A 22,211-nucleotide genomic window follows, 5' to 3' on the forward strand; every position below is an offset into this window, starting at 1 on the left:
ATTTTGGCAGGAGATTAGGTAGTCCAGCCGCCTTTCCACCTTATCTTGTGGGCCAAACCAAGAAGACTGATCTTTATATAGTATTTGAATCGTAATAATGATATAGCTATAAAAGCATAAAGATAATGGCTATTATAGCCATAATTTAACCAAACAGAAGGAGTAGGAAACTGGGTCACTCAGCTCTACACAAGGTCATTTGTCAACGTGGGAAAATTATGGATCTCACCATTGGATCCTAATGGTACCCAACTTGGATCATGTTCATTAGGCCCAAACAAGCCAACACAGGAAAACTGAAAATGGCATACACATACTTTGCCTGTACCGCACTATAGTCCCTTATGTCAATACACACAGCAACCCCCAGGGCACGGACTAAAATAGTTTCAGTGGGATTTGAACAATGTTTTGAATCTGAAAAAAGTTAAACATTCTGTGTCCATTCTGGTCCAAAGATTAAGGAGGATGTATCCCACCCCCCGGTAAATCGTTCCATCTTCAGTGACACTGGACCAAGCAGTATAACTGAAGACGGAATGCAAGTAAGTCCACCTTTACTTGGATGACAGGATTTGCTCACCATTTTCTACACTTCAGTCAAATGTGTTGATTTCACTGTCTGATCTTCCGGCATGGTGGTAACCAGACTTTCTGACACATCTTGGTAAACGCTCTTTCCAGTCCTGGGAATCCAGGGCTTCTGGAAGTGCGTCATTGTACCGGAACAGGATCACAAGTAAGGGTGATCTGGAAGTGGATTTGCGATGTTCAGGACTGTAGTCTGTGTTGTATTGATGGGCATCACTGGTGCATTGTCAGTCGGATGATTGATGAATGAAAGGTGGACGTTTCTGAGAGCATCTGTGAGCTCCATTGAGACCTTGAGATTTGTCTTTTTGGTGCCACTAGATATATTATCACAAGGAAGTAGACATACTCATTCTTGGCCAAATAATGTTTAGCCCAGCAGCTTGTACTCTCCGGCAAGAGTATGGCAGAAGGTCCCCCATCACTGCTCATATGGTAATATATCGTAGGCTTTTCTGGGTCCACACGGATTTGGAAAAGCCACAATCTTGAAGTGCTGGAGGAAACCCATTCTCTGGTGGTCTACACTGACTGATCTCAAGTCATTGCAAGTCTAAAGAGCATGATGAAGCAAGTCTATTAGCATGGCACATCTTGACATGGCAATATTTGCCCACTCTTCTTTGCAAAAGTGATCCAACTCTGTCAGATTGCGAGGAAATTTCCTGCGCACAGCCCTCTTCAGATCACCCCACAGATGTTCAATTGGATTCAGGTCTGGGCTCTGGCTGGGCAATTCCAAAACGTTAATCTTCTTCTGGTGAAGCCATGCTTTTGTGGATTTGGATGTGTGCATTGGGTTGTTGTCGTGCTGAAAGGTGAGCTTCATTTTCAGCTTTCTAATGGACACCTGAAGGTTTTGTGCCAAAATTGCCTGGTATTTGGAACTGTTCATAATTCCCTCCACCTTGACTAAGGCCCCGGTTCCAGCTGAAGAAAAACAGCCCCAGAGCATGATGCTGCCACCACCACGCTTCACTGTGGGTATGCTGTTGTTTTTGGAATTATGGCCAAAAAGTTCAACCTTGGTTTCATCAGACCATAACACATTTTCCTGGACTTATGACTTATGTGCTTTTGGGAGACTTGATGTTAGAATATGAAGAATACGAGAGATTGTTTCACATGTAGCACACAGCCAGTACTTGCCAGAAATTCATGCAGTCACTTTAATGTTGCTGTAGGCCTCTTGGAAGCCTCCCTGACCAGTTTTGGAAGCCTCCCTGACGTCCAGTTCCAGTTCTTCTCTGTTGTGACATATTTTCTCCACATGAGGATGACTGTGTTCCATGGTATATCTAATGCTTTGTAAATTATTTTGTACCTTTCTCCTGACTGATATCTTTCAACAATGAGATCCCTCTAATGTTTTGGAAGCTCTCTGCGGACCATGGCTTTTGCTCTGAGATGCAACTGAGAAAATATAAGGAAAATCCTATAGAACAGCTGAACTTTATTTGTGATTAATCAGAGTCACTTTAAATGATGGCAGGTGTGTAGTGACTTCTATTTAACATGAGTTTGAATGTGATTGGTAATTCTGAACACAGAAACATCCCCGGTTATAAGAGGGTGTGCACACTTATGCAACCAGGTTATTGTAAGGTTTTTATTTTTCCCCCTCGAAGATTTCAGATTATTTTTCAATTGAATTGTTCACATTAAAAGCGGAAAAAGTTGACATGATGTATCTTTGTCTCATTCTTTTACAACACAAAAACCTGTCATTTTAACAGGGGGTGTGTAGACATTTTATATCCACTGTATATCTCATTACTAACCCATAAAAAAACAAACAGTGCTTGTCACATGCAGCCCCATCTGAGTTAATTCACAAACAGCATTCCAGTTCAAAGGACCATGCAGGGGCTCCGAAAGCATGAATATTTCAAAGTGACGTAAACATTTTCTCTGACTTTTCATAAAAAATAAGTTATTGTACAAAGCCAACTGAAGATTGAGAAAAGCCAAGTGTCCCATAACACTATTGGTTGCCATGGTGAATAATTCAATAATAATTGATAGGAGATGTGAAAGGACTCAAAGAGTCTACTTGAATCTCTGAATTAAATATCTGCCAGATCAATATGATGCCCTTGCAGATCTGATTACATTCAGCAGGGTTTAAACTCCTGGGCAGAGGTTGCGTTTGGCAAAGATTTAACTACCCAGACTATCACATTCACAGCTCCTATCTGATGTGGGTTTGTCACAATGGCACCTGCTCCAAAATTGTCAGCAACAATAAGAAAAAATTTACTTCATATGAGCAGACTTTCTTCCTCCAGGGGAGAGACAATTAATATTCAGCAGAGTCTGCATACTACTAACAAGGAAATATATCCCACATGTCGTCAGTCCCAAGATGACAGTCGTACTGGTGCCCCACTAAAATTGACATTCTCCCACTGAACTTCCTCTGTGTACCAAAAATGTACCTCACAAAAAATAATGAACCAATCATCCATCAAAGAGGTTGTTCATTTAAGTATAAAAGATTCAAGCCCAGAAGTGTTTCCAACTGCATGCGAGAGCCATTTCTGAAAATGTCTAGCTGGCCCAAAATGCAGGCACAGATTTGGAAATCTCAATGGAGCTGAGCACACAGGACACAATCTGCCAGTATATGGGGTTGGCAGCAAGAAGGACATACTGGCATTACCACACCCTAAGCTCCTGCCAATGGAAACATTTGCTTGTCACTGCGTCACCCTATGAACCCTGCTAATTGATGCTTGCCTCTACACTATTTTTCTCCATGCTTCCTTGCGTGGGACATAGCTGAAGATGATAGTTAGGTGCTAGCAAGCGGCTGGCGTAGATGTTTTTGACCTACAAGGTTATGCGGAGCACAAACTGTATGCCTTTTATTCCAATGACTCACTATGGTGTTGGAAAAAATTGAGCAGGGCAACTACGTCATCATGAAATTAGGTACCAGGATTAAAACGGAAAGCACAGAACTTGGATCTTTGGAGGCATATTTTATTTTTTGACTATTTCAGAGCTCTGTAAGCTAGCTTACCTGCAAACCGGTGCCCTTTAAAGACATCAGAGAAGAGTTGCCTATGAGGAGCCAGGGAAACAATATGTTTCTATTAAAGAATTGAAACATATTAATTCAAATGAACATTCATGTCATAATAGTAATTCAAAGTGTAATCCATTACCATCAAATATATCCTGAACATACATTTCAGTGATTTTTAAGTGGTTAAGCACATGCTAAGGCTCAACTTTACAAGTTCAACCGTTTGACTAATAGCGCAGAACGCCCCGAGTCAAACTCACACCAGTGGTGTTATAATTACCTCAGAGTGTGTCATGTTTTAGCAGAAAGAAACACCTGTTGGCCAAACAGGATCTGTTCGTTGGACAGAACTTGCCTGGATACTCTAAATTATACTTTCAGTTTATTATTTTTGCGATTAGCTTGAAATGGGCATGATCTCATCGACTCAACAACCAAAAACATATTTCTAAGGTTAGAACTCTTAATAAACCAAAAATATCTGTAGTTATTTCTGGTTGTTTATCAAAGTTAGCGGTCTCACTCATTGATCCCGCTTTGTAGCATACCCCCTCTGGTTTTTGGAGCTATCTTTTGAAATTATTAGGTCATAGTTCCAGCTGTGTATTTGATGTGCTAGCACCAGCCAAGGGGGCCTTCCTCTTTATCGGGATGAAGCGAGGACAGTACAAATGAAAGTATTGAAAGTATTTGTCTTAAAAACTAGTTTTCACTTGAACACTTCATATGTCTGAACTCTGAAGTACACTGCAGTAAATGTTTTATTGCAAATGTTCAGCATATCAAAGTGCTATCAGAAACCCTGATTTCTGATGTGCCAACATAAGCAAGATCATTAGCGAAACCATTCTTCCAGCAAAACATGTAAACAAGTTCATCAAACTATTATTTTATCTCACTATTCACAGTAAACTCCTTCTTTCATGAATGTAACCGTTCCCACTGACACCGTAAAATAATATAGGGCCAATTGACCTTTAGTGCTTTAAGATGAATAAAATATCTTCCTTTTCTAAATCCCCCTTGTGGAAATACCTCTCATATGAGCACTTTTGGATGAACAATATCCCCAAAACAAACACAAATCAAAGATGAATTGAAGAATGAACCAAGCAGAGCAACTTGTAGAAAAGCTGATTGCTTTTTGAACAACACTGAAACGTTACGTGCTCTATTCTTTAATAGAATGAACACTGGAAACTGGATGTTATGTTGAAAATGCTAATTTTACAAGATATAAACTGAATTTTTAACCAAAATAGGTTTTCTTCATATTACATGCTGTAGGTAATTAAATACTTGTTCAATTAAACAACCCAGTTTCATTGCAAATAACTTCATCCAATCTCTGTATGTATTCAGCCACAGTAAACCACTGACAAAACAACTAGAATATATGCCAGGAAACAGCAAAAAAGTTTTGCCTTACAGCTAATTAACCCTGCTGGACAGGACCTGAGAATGGTTACAGTAAAAATCTGAACATGTGTAATCCTTCTCTACGGATCTCATGACCTGGTTATCAAAAGTGCTAAGGTCACTGACTGTACTGTACGTCCCAAATTAACCCCTCCATCAGCCACTCCACCGTCGTCCCTCGATTTGCACGCATGCCTCCGCCATTTGCAAAACTGTCCCAAAGCTGAGGGAGCGAAAATGAACGAGGGTGTAGGGACTAATGACACCCTCGGGCGGCCCCTTCAACCGTGTCTGTACAGATGCCGGCTCCGCAAGCTAGCGAGGCGCAATCCCACAAGGCACCGCGTAATTTGTCAGCCTGCGCAAGTTCACTCAAAAAGAATGGATAGACGTGCCTAATGATAGGACGTGTGTATTTGTTTTTACGCGACTAATATACAAAACAAAATATGTCCAAAATCTAATTTTAAAAAACTGATGGATAGGAGGGATTTGTACATTACAATTCCTTGCTTCTTTCATTGTTTAACCGTGGACCATTCATGGCATCATTTAATGTGTCCCGAAGTTAACCTGTTTACGAAACCCCAAGTGAAGTCCCGCTCTGTGTTTTGTCAGCAACACGTGACCATGGATGGCAAGTGTGTATTAGGTAGGGGTTGGTTTGAGATTCAGACTGGTTTTCTCCTCAACATCCTTGTACACAGTTGTCTCTGCTTTCTTGTTGTTTTGCTGGAAGAGCCTTCAGATTCACCAGCACAAAGAACCCTCAGACGATTCAACTCTGTGGAGAGATGATTGTGAAATGACACTCGCGCCCAGAAATTCTTCACATGTCGTTAATAGAGATGCTAGCAGAGGGATAGGATGAGGCATGGACTGAACAAAGGAATATAATAACAACCTTTATAGGAACTCCTATAACATACCTTTCCCCCAAGGCAAGTGTACGTTTTTGTAGTCGCTCTGTGTCAAACAGGTTGTCTAAATCACAACTATTTTTGTCACATCAACGGTGCTTAGAAAGTCACGTCATTGCCAATCCAGTATGGTGCTTTGGCTTGTGGAAAAAGCATTTATCAAAAATGTGATATGCTCTGGCCTGACTACACGTGAGACTTATATATTCTAATATGTCATATCCTTTTTCAGAGTAATAGAATATCAATATTCACATTCTACATTTTCAGAACCATCTGCATGAAAGAAACAATATAAGATTGGATTCAATGTTTTAAATCAATTCATAATTTTTACACCCTTTGAAATTGAGATATTAACATTTTTCATATTTCAAATGAACTTTTGGTATTGTGGTCAGAACTAAAAGACAGAGTCCCTGCTAATCCAAAGTGGTGAAGGAATGTGGTCTTTTGTGTGTTAAATATCTCTTACACAAACCAGACTACACAGCCGGTAAATGTGAGCTGTGAGTTACAACCTGTAGATATACACCAAACAGCCATAACATTATGACCACCTGCCTAATATTGTGTAGGTCCCCCTTATGCCCCCAAAACAGCCCTGACCTATCAAGGCATGGATTGAGATCTGGGGAATTTGGAGGCCAAGTCAACACCTTGAACGCGTTGAGTTCCTCAAACCATTCCTGAATCTTTTTTGCTTTGTGGCAGGGCGATTATCCTGCTGAAAGAGGCCAATGCCATCAGGGAATGCCATTGCCATGAAAGGGTGCACATGGTCTGCAACAATGCTCAGGTAGGTGGTACGTGTCAAAGTAACATCCACATGATTGGCAGGACCCAAGGTCTCCCAGCAGAACATTGCCTCAAGCATCACACTGCCTCCGCCGGCTTGCCTCCTTCCCATAGTGCATCCTGGTACCATGTGTTCTCCAGGTACGCAATGCACACGCACCCGGCCATCCACGTGATGTAAAAGGAAAAGTGATTGATCAGACCAGGCCACCTTCTTCCATTGCTCCGTGGTCCATCTCTGATGCTCAGTGGACAGGGGTCAGCATGGGCACCCAAACTGCGATGCACTGTGTGTTCTGACACTTTTCTATCAGTAAGAGCATTAACTTTTTCAGCAATTTGAGCTACAGTAGCTCAAACCGCTTTTGATAGGTACTGACCACTGCAGACCGGGAACACCCCAAAATGGCTGCAGTTTTGGAGATGTTCTGACCCAGTTTTTGTATTCATATAGAACATGACCTCTGATGTGACCTTTGCTCTAGATGGCAATTACCTCTTGCTTGGTATTTGCACTGGAATGTCTTTCCATGGCACATTTCTCCAGCGTCCATAGATTAATTTGTTTGGGGCTATCAGTTTAATATACTGTAGTTTGGTATTTGTCAGCAGAGAATAATAAATAACACCATGGCAAACTGCAGAAAAGGCTTCACAAAGGTCAGTAAAACCAAAGAAAAGGCAGTGACTGACATAAGAGATGACAGCATATTCATCTCTTAGATTTCCCCATATTTTTTAGTGGTACCTAATCTGCAGTTACTGCTCTTTTCCTTGGTGTTGCGGTATGATTGATTTGCATAATTGGCCTGCGGTATGAGAAGGGATTTTATACAAAATCTGAGAAGAGAAGAAATTCCATGATCTCTCTTGCATGCACTAAGGCAGCTTATGTACGTTTTGAGTGTATTAATCAGTGGATTCTCCCTTCCTTTAAATAATTGTTGATCCAATAAAGTGTCTTGTAATTATCAATGATCATCAGCGAAATAGAAATAGGTTTAGACACGGATCTAGTACCAACAATTGTTACCCTAGCGTAACGTTGTTTTTTTTTGTTTTTTTTACCAATCCTTCTATCAGTGGTGACTTCAAAGATGCCTGAAATTAAAGATTGATACTTTAATCCAAAACAGGGACATAGGTTTTCCCCTTTTCATTATACTTGCTTGAATGGAATAACGATTCATCAATTACATTGACCAGCATAATCTCGGCTGTAGACAATGCAACCAAGATATCTGACTTAAGCCCTTTCGTCCGGGGCACCTATAGCAATCTCAGCCTTTTAGTTTAATTGTCAAATCACGTTGCTTTCTCTTTGTCTGTACCGGTATGTACGAGGTGGCTGCAGTTAATCATCCACGCCAAAGCCAGCATTTATTTCCAGGAGTTGAAAAATCAACACTTGCGACCTGATCTCTTTTCTACGTACTACTGTCTTAACTGCCATAGGTCGCTAGGTCTGCTGTTAGATCGAGAAGCGCAGTGATAAAACCCGATTGAAGAAGTATCGAATTTATTTTTATTTGAAATGTGCTGTGCCTTGAAAGGGTTGATTGTACAAAAGATTAAACATGTCCTCCAGTAGATGGCCTCATTGTGCCTCTATGCTATAATACTGCCTCCACGTTCAAGTTGGAGACAATTTCAGTTTTCATCAATTAATTTAAATTCCAAGTTATCAGATATGAAATGTCGTTGTTCAAACGTTATAGGTTAAATCAATGGCCCAATGTTAATCTCATGTATAATTAAATATGTAATCATGCATGTAATATCAATACCGAATGGTGAGTGGGCTTTAATATGATTAAATGATAATATTTCAATGAGCACGGTGTTGATCCAAGAGCAATTTCTAAAATGATGTAGAGAACAGCAGATGGGAATGGTTCTGAAACCCTCGCGCGGAGCTGAGTGGATAGAGCTGAAATGAAACTGCTGGTTGTTACGGTCTCATCTTCCCCCAATCTACAAGTGAGAGACTTCACTCCAGACCACGTCAGTGCTGTGAGGAGACTGGAATGGAATTTAGATCTCTTCAGAATAACTTCAAAATTCGAAGAAAATGTCTAAACATCTGCGGGCCGACAACCAGTGCGTATATAACGTTTAGGAAAGCTTGACTAACTCTTGAGCTTTACGAGAAGACACACGAGTTGAATTGATTTTGACGATATTTGCACCTTCTCCGAATGTGGTGGCAAACCTTTTTCTATGAAGGTGTAGTGAAGTTGGAAAGGACAGAACGTACATTTATCACTGCTGGCTCTACGGTTGGCGTCGCGTGGTGCAGCTGCATCTGGAACACACGCAAGGAGAGAAGGGGCAGAGAGACGCCCGCTTCTGCTGTACATAGGGGATAAAGTAGAGACGACTATTTCTAAGTAAATCATGGCTTACAACTGAGCTTTCCTTGAGAATTGATGTGCATTTGCAAAAGGTTTGTTCGGATAAAGTTGACAGCTCATCTTTCAAGTAGTCACATTGCCATTTTGGTGACTGGATGTGGGTGGAAAAACGGAACGCACGGACGGACTGTACTCCAGGATGACCATTGTGTTACTCCACCGTAAGATACAGCCGGTTAGGTGTTGTTTGTGAATATGGAAAGTCGATTGGTAGCCTACGTTCTTATAAAACATAGTTTACAGTTCCAAGCGTAAAGACACGGACAATTGAAGTATTTTTATATGACTGTTTAACAATTTGAGTAAGAAGTGGTGATTATGTCTTACCATCACTATTCATATGGTCTGGCAGCATGTTCAGTGCATGTGCTCTGCATTTGCAAAAACGAATGCTTGTCCTGGATGGATTGTATATAGGAGCATTAATTTTATCACGCGGACACGCCTCGTCAGTCATTAAACAAATCAGATAAACACAGCGCGAATATGATCAATATAGTGTATCGATGAGCCCCTATATAAAGCTAATGATTGGTCCAGCCTCTGTTTACTTAACATGCCTTCGAGAATATGCTGTGAAAGTTTCATATGAGTGCCAACAGCTCATTGAAATAGACACAATAAAGAAGATACTTTTTACAGAAATTATTTCTTCATATATAAATAACCTATTGTACTACAACTGGAATACATCTGATTGAAAGCTGCGGACCTAACAGAATGCCTAGGAAAATCCACAATCAGGATGCATTTTTTGCCTCATTTCTAAAGTGCTTTTTGAAATATTTATAGACAGTACTCTGCAGGATGATCACTGTGATAAGCATGGTGACCCAGCCTCCAGATGAGCTGTTTCACGGGCAAGCAACAAAGGGTACATTTGCCATCTAATTGGCCAGACTTAAGGTGATTGGAATTATGGGGTGATTTCCGTCTCTATAAGCAGGCAGAAACATGGATATGAACTTCTCCACAGTCCGCGACAGCGAAAATTTGCAGGAGAGAGACTCATCCAAACGTGTTCTGACAGGCTGCTTTCTCTTTGCGCTAATCCTGACCACACTGCTGGGGAACACGCTGGTATGTGTTGCCGTCACCAAATTCCGACACTTGCGCTCAAAGGTCACCAACTTCTTCGTGATCTCTTTGGCCATCTCAGACCTGCTGGTGGCCATCTTGGTGATGCCGTGGAAGGCAGCGACGGAGATTGTGGGCTTCTGGCCCTTCGGGGCATTTTGCAACGTCTGGGTGGCTTTTGACATCATGTGTTCCACAGCGTCCATACTGAACTTGTGTGTCATCAGCGTGGACAGATACTGGGCGATCTCCAGCCCGTTCCGCTACGAGCGGAAGATGACGCCCAAGGTGGCGTTCGTTATGATCAGCGTAGCGTGGACGCTGTCCGTGCTCATCTCCTTTATCCCGGTCCAGTTGAACTGGCACAAGGCCGCCGCTCTGGAGTTCAATGGTACCTATGGTGAGCTGCCGCCAGACAACTGCGACTCCAGCCTTAACAGGACGTACGCCATCTCCTCCTCCCTCATCAGCTTCTACATCCCCGTGGCCATCATGATCGTGACCTACACACGGATTTACCGGATTGCCCAGATCCAGATCCGGCGGATCTCGGCCCTGGAGAGGGCCGCCGAGTGTGCCAAGAACCGCCACAGCAACATGGGGACCAGCTCCAGCGTGGAGACGGAGAGCTCCTTTAAAACGTCTTTCAAACGAGAAACCAAAGTCCTGAAGACCCTGTCGGTCATAATGGGGGTGTTTGTGTGCTGCTGGCTGCCCTTCTTCATCCTCAACTGCATGGTGCCCTTCTGCGAGCCCAACGGCACGTCTGACTTCCTCTGCATCAGCCCCGCCACCTTCGACGTGTTCGTCTGGTTTGGCTGGGCCAACTCCTCGATCAACCCCATCATCTACGCCTTCAACGCGGACTTCCGCAAGGCATTTTCCATCCTGCTGGGCTGCCACAGGCTCTGTCCGGGCAGCAGTGCTGTGGAGATAGTGAGCATTAACAACAACGACGCCCAGCCACCGGTGTTGCAGTATCAGCCCAGGGGGCACATCCCTAAGGAGAGCAACAACGCCACCTACGTGATTCCTCACAGCATCCTGTGTCAGGAGGAGGAGCTGCAGAAGAAAGATGAGGTTGGGATTACGACCTTGGAGAAACTTTCCCCGTCCCTGTCTGGGGACCTGGACAGCGATGCTGACTTGTCACTGGAAAAGATTAATCCCATAACTCAGAACGGCCAGCACAAGGTGGTGACTTGTTGAGCGCTGTGTGTACTGGTGTACGGTGTGAGGAAAAAAAATTAACAGAAGAGACCCAGCGGGCAGTCTGCCTTGCCAAAGTGTGGGATATACAAACTGAGCTTCACTGCGAACCTTAAATGTAATCACTATGTATGGAAATCTACAGAATGTTTCAAATGAAGGCACTTTATCCTGGATAACTATCTGCAAAACACCTTCAGCATTTATTAATGAAGTATAGACAGATTTGTCGGTAAATGTTCCATAACTTGAATAAAGGAAAAACAAAAATACACATGTGTATACATGTGTTGTATTTACAAATGTGTATACATTTGCATGTGTACAGTAGTGGCGTTACAGATGTCCTGGAAGCCGTAATAACATGGAGAAAGAAGTAGAAATAGTAGCAAAATGTCTTGTAGGTAAGTGCTTTACATTTGTGTACAGCGTGTTTCATATTACAAAGAGAACTATAAAGATGCCTGGTTTGGAATGTTATTTTGTCAGTGTCTACCATGGGGTGTAATTATACTTTTTTATTTTACAAAATATTTATCATAATTTATCATAATTTATTTAGAGCTGAAGTCTCTTCTGTGGTAATGATAAGTGGATGGTGTAAATAATTAAAAACAACCCTCATCAACTCTTCCATTTGAATTGTTGTGACAGACAGTATGCCTCAGTGTGGTACAGTTGTAAGGTGTGGTGTGAACACACATGCATTTGATATTTATAGCACTTTGTCAATAACTAAGGCATCCTCTCAATGCCTTTCATTTTCAAAGTGACACCAACTTATGCCAAGTAGGCCTATGCCATCTTTCAGAATATTTAAGTTGCATTCCCCTTTTTTAGTACATGTGTTTCTTAATTGAGCTCCAATGAGTGTCAACATTTTCCAATCTGATTGTCAAACCAGGATTCTAAAGATCATACTGCCAAACAAGGATTCTAAAGAACAGATGCCTAATTCCTATTGCAGTCCAATATAAAACAGGGTATACTTTATAAACCCTCTGTTGGTAGGACCCATTGTCACATTAGCACATCAAGTCCCCTAGCTACCTGTATAGGTGTAGCATTTCGCTTCCCTGTAGCGCATCTCTCCCCAATTCAACTCCATTATCCTTTTTGTCCCTGAAGACTCACCACTCACTCCAAACCATATGACGACTTTACGCTTTTAGGACATTCCGTGATCTCATCAGATACTTTTTAGTGTTCAGCATCTGATAGGTACCATATATGGCCTCCTGTTCCATATATAGGACATATCAGAGGCCCACTAAAGTGCTGCTAAAATATAGTACACTATTGGAAAGAGTGGAAAACAGGGCCAGTTTTTGACCCTTCTACTGTCCAGTGCTGAGAGCTGATTCTATTAAGTCTGTTTGCATGAAAACATCCAGCTTAGTGAGTAGCAGGAAATGTCATCAATGTCAAAGAACGACTCATTTAGTTAGTGTACCTCACACAAATCACTGGTCGCCCACAATATACTCTGGTGAGCTTTGCTCATCTACTGAAGCCTGCTGTTGTTGTTCATTGTTTAAGCTGGAACAGTGACCCTTTAGTGCTTACAAATTAATATATATTTTGACTACCTTTGGCTGAACTTGTTCTTGTTATTCCCTCTGCAGTATTAGAAACTGTCCTGGATTTGGCATGAATCAATATTGGAATTAGGGTAATTGGATTTGGGTGTTACTTCACAGTGTGAATTGGGTGCTGGGCATATGTTCACACTCTTAAGTGTGACAACACTTCCCAGGTCATCTGGGCTCCATGCTGAACATGGGTTTGATGTCAGAATTAGCTAGAGTTAATGCAGTATGGCTGATTTATTTACAGGGTCCAGCCTTGTTCTTGAGTTTCAGGTTTTACAAATACATCAGTTTACAAATGCATCAGAGGGGGTCAGACATTTTAACGGTATTAATCTGGATTTCTGGTTATTTTTTTGGGGGTTCTGTGAAGTCCAGGGTCAATGTTACTTCTGAGTAAAGAATAACATTTGTAGGCAAATGCCGAGTTTTCTGCGCAAGCCCCACCCCTTTCCTTCCCCTCTGGGAATCCCAAAGCTACAAAGATTTGGATCACATAGGGTGCATGTGTTATATATTCCACACACATTCACGTTTCACTCATTAATCACCAATTTATCGGCATGAAGATGCCATTAGAAGATGACAGTTAAACCCCTGCAGCAGTTTGAACATAAAAAAATATATACCCAGGCCTTCATGTTATCGTGGCTACAACTGTCTCTGTTGCAACACATGGTGGTGTAACACAACCGAAGCGCATGGCACTGTGGGAAAACAATCTGCATTTTATTTGATGATGTAATATAAAGACAGGCATAGACAGACAGACTGAGTTGCTTATAAAAGAACACAAGCACTTTGACTGACCGTCTGTCTCCTGGCTGATTATGGCAATGATGATGAAAAAGACACTTAAACTGCTTGCAGTTGACTTTCTGCCATGCTTGGCTGATATTCTGTGTCGCCTACATAACTACATTTAACTCCTGGACATATGACATGAAAGTTGCTAGATATTTTATTACACTAGCCCTGGATTTCCTGGAGTCTGTGTCCGTTGAGTCTAGCCCATTGAAAGTGCCAAAATACAAACACCCTTTGAAAAGACATCGGGAATGTGCTTACCGCTCACTTGCAACATCTCAATCCTGTAATGTAAAGACAGTGATGACTTGAAGTAGTATGTCCTTGTATGTCCTTTTTTACCATATCAGTTGACCTGTTCTTAACCACGGGTGTCATCTGGCCAGGAACTGAAAGTTTGCTAGGTCAAAAGCCTGAGCAGGTGAGAAATCTCTTCGGTCCCTGGTTAAGGCTTTTTACTTTAATTGCTCTCCTGGTTGCTGTTGTAAATGTGAATGTGTTCTCAATCAACTTCCCTGGTAAAAAAAATTATTCTGTCACTCAATAATAAATGTAAAGTCTACTTTCTAATTATCTTCAATCACTAATCTACAATTAAAATCCACGTAATTAAATGCTAGTCGCCATACAGTACATCTCTGCAGAAATGGGATGACAGAGGAAGTACAATATAATCTACTTTTTATTATCATCAATAAGAGATTTGTTCATTTTGCTATGTGAAACTTATAAATGTCCAACCATCCAGTTTTGGAGGGGTTTGTAGTGCTACTGAGAAGAGCTCGCTATAAACAACCAAAGACTTCATGCAGTTGCGCTCAGCTAACCATATGCTAACTTTCAACTTTCTTCAAACTGCATAACAGGGACATACAAGTTGTACCAAGGGGTTTGTCTGACTCTGGGTAAGTAGGAAATTATCCCAAATCACCAAGTTCCCAGCTATCCCTTTAACTCTACAGTAGGCAGCCATTTCATGGGCATTGCAAAAGTACAGAAGTAGAATGCCTTGTTTGCTTAAATGTCTTTTGTAATGATGCCCCACAGGCTTTGCGAAAGAACTCGCGTCAGCTTATTATTCTGTCTAGATGTTTGTTTTGACATTACATGTAACAGTGCTTTTTTAAACCTGGCTGAGAGCAAAGCATTCCTCTACATCAAATACCAAACGGAAAGATAACTGCCTCTGTCCTTGTACAATATTAAACAACATTCCTATTGGAGTCCCTATACAAGGATCCTTGAGCTCATTTCATTTACAATGGCATCCCTACCTCGAAATTTTACCACAAACTTAATGTAACATAACATGAAAAACAGTATTGTATATTGCTCAAATGTAAATGTGAACACAAGTGCTTTTTTATCTTGGAGTCCTTAAATGTTAGTAGCAAACAATGTGCTGTTTTTCAGTCTGGGTTTTATTGAAAAATCAAGGCACTCACCTGTCGGATTTAACTTCACATGTTCTGCCGTTGTCAAGGTGTTGATTAACAATCCCTAAATTTATCGCAGTACCTAGTTTACAGTTTGTACAAAATGTGCCCTTGCTACTTGCAAAAATAAACGTGTATGTTAATTTTTTCATCTGTGCTATTGATTTGTATTTATTTAGTCCAGGGGTGGGCAACCTGGATGGTGGCGGGGGCCATAGAATTTATGTACTTGTCATCAGGGGGCTGCAGACTAATTTGGAACACGCGCACACACACACACACATCCATGTATTGTATGTAATTATTAACAAATGCATAAAAAGTACACCATGTCTGTGCTAGTTAATGTATATCTGGTCTATTTTAAAATACTGATCGTGCCGTTTTCCCGCTGTGCCCAACTCTCCCAGGATTCAGCGTGTTCGCCACCATGTTATTAAATGTGTTACCCTTTGAACGCTATAGTTGTTTTTGCTGTTTTCATTACTTTTATATTTTGGCTTGTACAGAGACTTCTGTAATAGGTATCAAGTAATAGGTTTTATGGCTCAAACATCAGCACACTCTCAGCTACACTTAGAAAGACATCACAATACCTGTTCAATGAGTAGCCCCTTTAAAGAGCATGTAAGCATCCCCATGTCGGTCATCCAGGGGATGAGAGCCATTCGCAGAGGTCAGCTGTGAAACCAGCACTTCATGTTGTGTGCAGTGCTTGATAGTGTACAGTGCCATAACCCTATTTAGATCTCATGGAGCTGCAGCCACTCACACAACGCTCTTAACGTCAGAACAATACCACAGTTGTGGAGAAATCTCACAGTTTGCCAGGGCTCAGAAAACAGTAGGACTTTGCGGTGTATCTACGGTGAAATATGTCGACGTCGAAGACGTGATGAACCTTCGCGTAAACTTGCTGCCCGGAGGTTTGACACGTCCTGTAAGCGGTGCTAACACTGTGCGGACGGACGACCTGCACTTTAGCCGCGCGGATCCACCGAGGCGGGGGGGGGGGGGGGGGGGTCATTGTGGAAACGGAGTCAAGGTTAATGACAGGCCGCGGGCCGCGCTTGCCTTGTTGAGAGAGGACGGCGGTGAACCGCCGCCGTAATGTGCTTATGTAACCAGCGTCCAGATTCTCATTTTAACACCAAACAGCATCGACAGCACTTCTTTGGGTTTCATACTGATTTAAATTTTTTTTTGATTCAATAACACTGCACAAGTCGGAAACGCCACTAAGAGCAACGTTGTGTTTCTATGAGAGCGTTATATCTAAGCTAAAGAGCCGTGGGCGGATTATACTAGGTTGGGTTTCTGGGGTAACCAATACCCATGAAGCCATTCTGCATTAGCGGCCGGCAATGAAAGGCCTTTGGTGACAGGTCAGGGTTTCGAATATTAGTGTTCTCCCCAATCCCTTTTTACTTACTCCTGTGTAGCTGTGGTATCTATAGAGATTGCATCTTTCCAAATTCCTTGGAAGTGATATATATAATAGTTTTGGGTTTGGAGTACACCTAAAATTGTTTTACAATTCATTTAGTTCGCAGAACTTCAGTCCATGTGTAAAAATGTAAATGGTAAGTTGTATTTTCTCATTCTCTTATATTGTTTTCCATGCATTGCATATCCTGTAATTGTATTTCCAGTTTCTGTAGATTCTGTGTATTCAGTCTTAATATGTAGCCAACACTACCAGCAGCATTACAGCCAGTAAAACTTTAAGTAGGCTACGTGCATCAAGGTGCCCTCAAAAAAATTACTAATTGGATGAACAGAAATTGTTGGTCCCAACTAATTTTTGCCGCACCGTGTAAGCAGAGCCGGCCTAGAAGAGGGAATGTCTCTTACTGACTGACTGACTGATTGACTGACTTGCTGCCTCTTGTTAAATAGCGTAGTGGTTAGAGATGTGGGCTATGGAACAACAGGTCCTGCGTTTGACTCCTGTAGCAGTCAACACACATGATGCCTGAGGTTCAAGACAAGAACAACATTGGAACGGACATTAAACATAAAATGACAGACTAGATTTTCAGACTAGATTGTTAACTACATCACCTTATATAATTCAATGATGGCTTTTATTTTGAAAAAGAAAATCTGAGTTGGCGGCTAACATAATATCCTGCTGCTAGAAGAACGGCCATCAATAGTTTACTGTTATATTGTGACTATTTCTGGTGGATTTTCCAATTATGTCTTAGCATTTCTTCAGGATAGTCAAACACTCCGCTGGCTACACAATTCTTTCTTTTCACTTGATGTAAAAGTCTGTTATCATCACCTATATTAATACAGTAATTATTGTGACAATGTCATTCACGAATGGCAAATAAGCTGTTAAAACAGCCAGTGGCAAAAGCCATAAAATTTACAGATGCTATTTGTGGTGGAGGTAAACTTAATAAGAAACGTTATTAAGTTTAACATAATGCTTAATGGCCTCTAGCGACATATTACTGGCTAATAAGCTGTTAAAACGGCCAGTGGCAAAAGCCATACAGTCAATAAATGCTATTTGTGGTGGAGGTAAACTTAATAAGAAACGTTACTCAGTTTACTACGATGGTTAATGGTGTCTAATGAAATATTCAAACCTGACGTGATGTTTATGCATGACAACATTATATAATGTCAATATGCTATACTGACACCCGGCAAATGGTCAGCTCTGTGGTGTTGTGGTTAAAGACACAGCCTTTCACGTGGGCGACCTAGGTTAGAATCTAGAGAGGGCAGCCATGATCAACACTTTCTATTGCAGGCCCGCTGAAATACACTTGCCTGGTTTCTTGTTATCAAATACAGCTAAAATGAAATAATTACATTAAGTGAAACTGATTTACATTTGTCCAACTACTTTTTTACCAAATACAGCAAAATGAAATAATTACTTTGACTAAGTGAAATTGATTTGCATTTGTCCAACTCATATTTATCAAAAACAACATAACTGAAATAATTACAATAACTAAATAAAATAGATTTACATTTGACCAACCCAATCTAACTAATTAAAAATGTAATAGGTTAAAAATATTTGATCCCCCATTATGACACGAGACAACTTGGTTGGTGCTTTTTTATTGACAATGTGTATAGGGCCACAGTGTCACTGGACCCCCCTCTCTCAGCCCTAAGGTCTTACGCTGCTATATGATTGTACTGGGGGAGTAGGGTCAGTTCTCCTTCTCTACTATAAATCCCTGTAGATTTAAAGAATGCATTTCCTAAACAGGAAACACATTAATTACAGGAAATGAAAGCAACAAAAACTTAAAAAGGCTCCATACTGTTCCACTTGCACTGCTGTTTTTAATGTCAGAACAAGGAAAACATCCATGAGTTAAAAAATTAAATAATCTTATATGGAAATTAAATAAAGGAAACTAAATAAGGACAATGTACTTTGCATCCTGGTGTTGACCTGTTATGAAACAACTTGATTTTCAGATGCTGTATCTTTGCATGTAGCTTGTGCCCATCCGAATTCATTATGACCTTCTGGAAAAATGTGAAGGTGTACTTGAGGTTGTCTGGTAAGCTTAGATCAAGAGCATGAATGAGCCAAGCAGCATGATGAATCCCATGATGACACTGCCTACGTTGCTCAGGACTTTGATGCAATTGTTTACAATTCCCACGTCCTCTGGCTCCCATCCTCATCTCTTCAGATCATGGAAATCCCCATGCCTGTGATTGCAATGTCTGTCTCTGCATCCTCAGTGGCAGAAGCCTGAGAAACAACACCGAACACGTGTGTTAAGTAAAATGCTGAACATCACGAAAAGAAAACTATATATACACTGGCAAATGAGGGGTCACTTGAAAATGTCCTTGTTTTTAATTGAAAATTTTTTGGTCCATTAAAATTATACCAAATTGTTCAGAACTACAGTGTAGACATTGTTAATGTTGTAAATTACTTTTGTTGCTGGAAACTGATGCTTTTCAATGGAATTTCCACATAGGTGTACAGCATTCCTGTGTTAGCATTGCTGAATACTGTTGTGCTTATTAAAGAAGCAATAAAACTGTCCTTTAGACAAGTTCAGCATTTTCAGCATCAGCATTTGTGGGTTTGATAACAGGCTCAAAAGAGCCAGAAATGAAGAACTTTCTTCTGAAACTCATTCTATTCTTGTTCATGCGCAAAATTGCCAAGAAACTGAAGATCCTGTACAATGATGTGTTGTGCTCCAAGTTCAGTACAACAAAATACAGTTAGCATCTAACCAGAAATGCAGAGGAGTGCAGAAAAATGTACAAGTATTAAATATATGGATGCACCAGTCGAATGTATAGGTGTGCAAATAATGCAAATGCAGTACATATGGCAATTCTAAATGTGCAGTAGAAATTTCCAAATGTACAGAAAATGTACAGGTATTAAGTATAATAGTTGTACAAAGTGAGATAAAATAGTAAATGGCATTCTGCATTTGCAGTTGAGGCAACTTGGAAGAGTAGGGTAGCATGTGCAATTGAAATGCAGGGACAGCAGCAATGTGGTTCCCGTGGTGGACGTGTAACACTTGAAAATGCAAGTACAGTGGCAGTTCTACATGTGCAATGAAGGCAAGTTTGCCCCTTCACTCCCCCTTTTGCTCTTGGAGATCTGCATCAACTTGTCTGAAAAGTGGTCCAGCCGTGACATGAACTTTGATTGCAGTGGCTCGGCGGCGATCCGCAAGAACTGTGTTCACCTGAAAAATGTGAACGAACAGAATACAGCCATTTGTTACTCGTTATACATAATTACCACTATATAGGGATGAAGGGTAATTGGCAAATTCAAATTATGATAGTGCAGCCATTAATTGTCATACACCATAATAAAAATGTCAACACATACAAACATACACATTTACTTACTTCACTCTGCTGGAACAGGGCAGGCCATCTGTTTTGATCTCTCCTCTCATATACTAGCTAGTCCCAAACTGCATTCTTTGCACTGACACATTAATAATCCTGAAAGGGAGAATAAGGAGAATTAGTACATATCACACTGAACAAATGACAATGATACAGATCAGCCTGTGCATGCACTGAGCGAGTGTCCTATTACTTCCTCTCATCAGGAGATGGCCGCTAGCTTTTTAAAACTGATCAAACTGCAAAAGATGAGATAAACATATTATTGTGAATACAAATGCCAGAACACTCAGGAGTTCATCTACAAATCAAAATCGCATTAGAGCACTCGCCAATGAAGACAGATAAAATATTAACATTTAGAATGGACTAGCAATCAATTTTACAGCAACACTGAAGCTACTTATACAAGTATAAGTAGCTTCATGTTATCAAGGCTGTTGCACATATTTGGTGTTGATCTAACTTAAATCTCATAAGTGAAACTAATAATACATTTTGCATTACACCCATTAAATATAGATACATATATTTTTAAATAGTTTTATTTAAATAAAGCAAACAATATTTAAATGTGTCATATAAAAAAAAAAATATTGAGTGGGTATAGCCCACGAATTTCCCAAAGACAACGACTAATCCAAATCTGGAATTGTGTACTCTCCAAAGACAATGACTAATAAAAAAAGAAAGATATACTGCAATAATAGATTGCAGGTTGTGACTAAGGCAGTATATCTTGGTCAGGATCTGGACAGCTTGCTAAGAATGCAACAGGCAGTATATCTTGGTCAGGATCTGGACAGCTTGCTAAGAATGGAACAGCTTCGTATCATGTCGTTTTGACACACAGTGGCACCCGGCAGGTTTACGAACAGGCAGAAGTTAACGAAGAAAGTTTCACTCAGTCACCTCTTTTAACCTCCTCCTTGTCACTCGCTATTACCCCTGTAGAACAGTGCATGCTAGCAAAAGCCGACGTTCCTACTCCTTTCTAATTCTGCCTCTGACTCGTGGCATCTGTTCAGCACTCATGCAGTGTGATGATTTGTATTCTCTGTACTCTTCTAAAAGCCTTTGTGTTGGATTAAGCCAATTCATTAAAACATGGTCATGGTTGTTCATCTGATGGATAACTAACTCTTAAGCCATGAAACTCTGTGTCGCCTGTTTGCTTCGGTCTATTAATCATGTCAGCGTGTTTGAAGAGAAACTTGATATTAAGGTCTGAGCCAGGCAGTCTATATGATTCCTGTGGGTGGTGATTAACCTCGGCTAATATCAATCAATCCATCAATCAGTCTTCTTATGGAGTTTTTCCTAGCCACTGAAATTCAACACTACTGTTGTTTGCTCCTTGGGGTTTACGGCTGGGTGTTTCTGTAAAAGCTTTATAAATACATTTGATTGATTAACATCAGCTAATGCAAAGGTTTTCCTGCAAATTGCGCAAATGCGTTTTACGCTTAACCTCAAATGTGATTCATGATCACAAGTCAGATCAGTTGCAATTTTCTGACCAATGAAAGTAATTTTCATGATCTCTACAGAGGATCTTGAATGCAGGCTTCATATTGTTGAAAAAGGCATATCTACTCGTATGTAGCAACGTTGAAGATGTTACTTCAAACATGAGCCCGAACCATGCATGTACTCAATAGATGCTGTCATGCTTATTTTTTTTTTTTAAGTATAATGTTTTTTGGCCTGTACTCTGCTGGGAACACTTGGCCCTCATTCAGGGTGGTTGCAGTTGGTGGGGGTCCCTTTGGTTGATGCTTGGCAATGTGGGTAGATTTCCTGCCTGTTGGACCCTGTCCGGGGCCTCGCCCAGATAGGGCCACGGTGTCACTGGACCCCCCTGTCTCAGCCCTAAGGTCTTACGCTGCTATATGATTGTGCTGGGGGAAAAGGGTCAGTTCTCCTTCTCTACTATAAATCCCTGTAGATCTAAGGAATGCATTTCCAAAATGTTCCCTGTCTCCTGCCGTTTTAAACTTAGGAGGACATGAGGTCTTGGCTCACACCTGAGGAGT

At 40.9% G+C, this 22,211-nt stretch overlaps 1 protein-coding gene across 1 annotated transcript; it reads left to right on the plus strand.

Annotated features, from left to right (window-relative positions):
- The first annotated feature begins 8,646 nt into the window (after positions 1–8,646).
- On the plus strand, positions 8,647–15,442 carry drd1b (dopamine receptor D1b). The gene has a single exon (XM_010871135.3). It carries the CDS (start codon positions 10,128–10,130, stop codon positions 11,457–11,459), a length of 1,332 nt encoding a protein of 443 aa, XP_010869437.2. The 5' UTR covers positions 8,647–10,127; the 3' UTR covers positions 11,460–15,442.
- The last annotated feature ends 6,769 nt before the right edge of the window (positions 15,443–22,211 follow it).

The sequence above is a fragment of the Esox lucius genome, chromosome 7 (assembly GCF_011004845.1).
Source record: "Esox lucius isolate fEsoLuc1 chromosome 7, fEsoLuc1.pri, whole genome shotgun sequence".
Taxonomy (NCBI): Eukaryota; Metazoa; Chordata; class Actinopteri; order Esociformes; family Esocidae; genus Esox; species Esox lucius.

Coding starts and splice junctions, on each gene's coding strand:
- drd1b (XM_010871135.3), top strand. CDS start 10,128: ATGGATATGAACTTCTCCACAGTCCGCGACAGCGAAAATTTGCAGGAG.